The sequence below is a fragment of the Scylla paramamosain genome, chromosome 1, assembly GCF_035594125.1.
Source record: "Scylla paramamosain isolate STU-SP2022 chromosome 1, ASM3559412v1, whole genome shotgun sequence".
Classification (NCBI taxonomy): domain Eukaryota; kingdom Metazoa; phylum Arthropoda; class Malacostraca; order Decapoda; family Portunidae; genus Scylla; species Scylla paramamosain.
Genome location: NC_087151.1, coordinates 992,501 through 994,451, shown reverse-complemented (window position 1 = coordinate 994,451; position 1,951 = coordinate 992,501). Strand labels below are relative to the sequence as shown.

General features: G+C 48.7%; 1 protein-coding gene across 1 annotated transcript in view; it reads left to right on the top strand.

The window, feature by feature from the left end:
- The first annotated feature begins 286 nt into the window (after positions 1 to 286).
- LOC135110375 (uncharacterized) overlaps positions 287 to 1,951 on the top strand; it is a 4,709-nt gene continuing 3,044 nt past the window's right edge. Inside the window, exons 1-2 of the mRNA XM_064022671.1 lie at positions 287 to 1,318; positions 1,453 to 1,951. The exon at positions 1,453 to 1,951 is cut by the window's right edge and continues 3,044 nt beyond it. Of these exons, the coding sequence (XP_063878741.1) occupies positions 615 to 1,318; positions 1,453 to 1,951 (1,203 nt within the window). The 5' untranslated portion in view covers positions 287 to 614. The remainder of the gene's footprint in view (positions 1,319 to 1,452) is intronic.

The following is a 1,951-nucleotide window of genomic DNA, read 5'->3' as shown; positions in this document are numbered from 1 at the left end:
CACACACACACACACACACACACACACACACATAATATCTGTTATCACAGGAAACAAAAAGAACTGGTTCGTAATTTTCTTTTATCCTTACTTTTCGTTTTTTTATTTATTTGTATTTTATCGTTTGTCTTTTGGGTTGCTGAGTGAATGGATAAGAGTGTGTGTGTGTGTGTGTGTGTGTGCGCGCACGTATCAGCTCTATCATTGCCACGTTTGGGACGCGTTGTTTGATTTCTTCTTTATCAACTGTTTATGATAAGGTAAATCAGACACACACACACACGCACACACACACACACACACACACACACACACACACACACACACACACACACACACACACACACACACAGGATGTACTTCGAATATAGTTACATGGCCAGTGTCTCACCAGTCTGTTCTGACACTGCAGTGTGTCACCAAGTGCTCGGTGTGAACAGGAAAGGGTTGTAGTGTTTTATGAGTCAGTGACAAGACCTGGGTCTATATATAGAGAAGCAATCCTCAGTGACTGACAGTGAGCACGTCAGGCAGCATGGAGGGGGTGAAGAGGGAAAATTTATTAAACTACGCCCGAAAACTCTCGCCTGGCGCTGACGGTGACGGCGCGTTACATGGCTGTGGTATTTGTTTGGCTCTACAAAGGCGGCTCACAGGATCCTCATGAGTTTTTGAGACATCGGAATGCGATTAAACAATTTCAAAAGCATGAACTGGAGAGAATTAAGGACAAGATGGACCCAGCCAACATGGACGTCACGTGTCTGTACAAGCTGCTCTACTACACCTGTGATATTCCGTCTGAAGACCCCAAGTGGCACACTTCAGTCAAGGCAGGGCAGAGACCTTCCCTGGGGCAGATCTTGTACAGACTGAAGGACATCCGCAACAGTGTAAGTCACAAGGAACCCGGGAAGCTGACGCAGGTGTCTGACGATGACCTGGATGCTTTGGCCAAGGAGTTAACGCAGCTCTTGACCAAGATGCTGATTCTGGCGGGCGAGGCGTGCGAGAAGTGCCAGGATGTTATTGTCGAGGCGATCTCGAACATGAAGGCGGATGTGGCGAGGGAACGGCACGCTGATGATGGCATCAGCGTCGAACAGTTTGTAACCTTGAGTCGTCAGGAGTTGCTGAATCACGAAGAACCCGAATTTTTATACGTAGAGCCGCGTCTTGTAGTGCAAGCTGTCGAGGCCTCCTTTGGTTCTGTTATCCCTCTGAGTGGACTGCTGAGCAGTACATTCCGTGATGGAACACAGCCGAAGGTGATACAAGTGACGGGCGAGGCTGGCGCAGGAAAGACTTCACTTTGCCGGTAAGTGTCAGATTTGTGTTCCTAAAAGACACCGCTCTTGTGAACTTTTCTTGTGGAACGTTGACTACTTTTGTGAGTAATGTAATAATGTTTGTTATATGATGGTGGTGATTGGTTTATTCGTGTCGCTACAGGGCCTTCATGGCATGGTGGCTGAAGGGTGACCCCATAGTGGAGGCTCTGGCGGACTTCCAGCTGCTTCTATGTATCACCTGTGCTAGCGTCAAATCCAGTGACCTGCACCGCTATCTCCACTGGATGCTCCCTAAAACTGCCAAGCTATGTGATACTGCCAGCCTGACGCGGCTCCTGCGTGAAGCAAAGGTTCTTTGGCTGGTTGACGGCTGGGACGAGGCCACCAAAGAGGCCCGGGGACTCCTGCAGGATCTAATTCACTCCAAGGGAAAGTCTCACACTGTCCTCGCCACGTGCAGGCCGGAATTCAGCGTCTCCCTCACCGATCAGTTCCTCGGGCAAAGGATTTTCCACGTTTCCTTCGCTGGATTCCAGAAAGAGGAGATGAAGAAGCTCGTCATAGGACTGAAACTTCCAGGTGTCGATAACAGTTCTTTAGAAATATTCTTGAATCACTTGCACAGTTTTCCCAGTGAGGAACAAGATGACTTCAGCAAT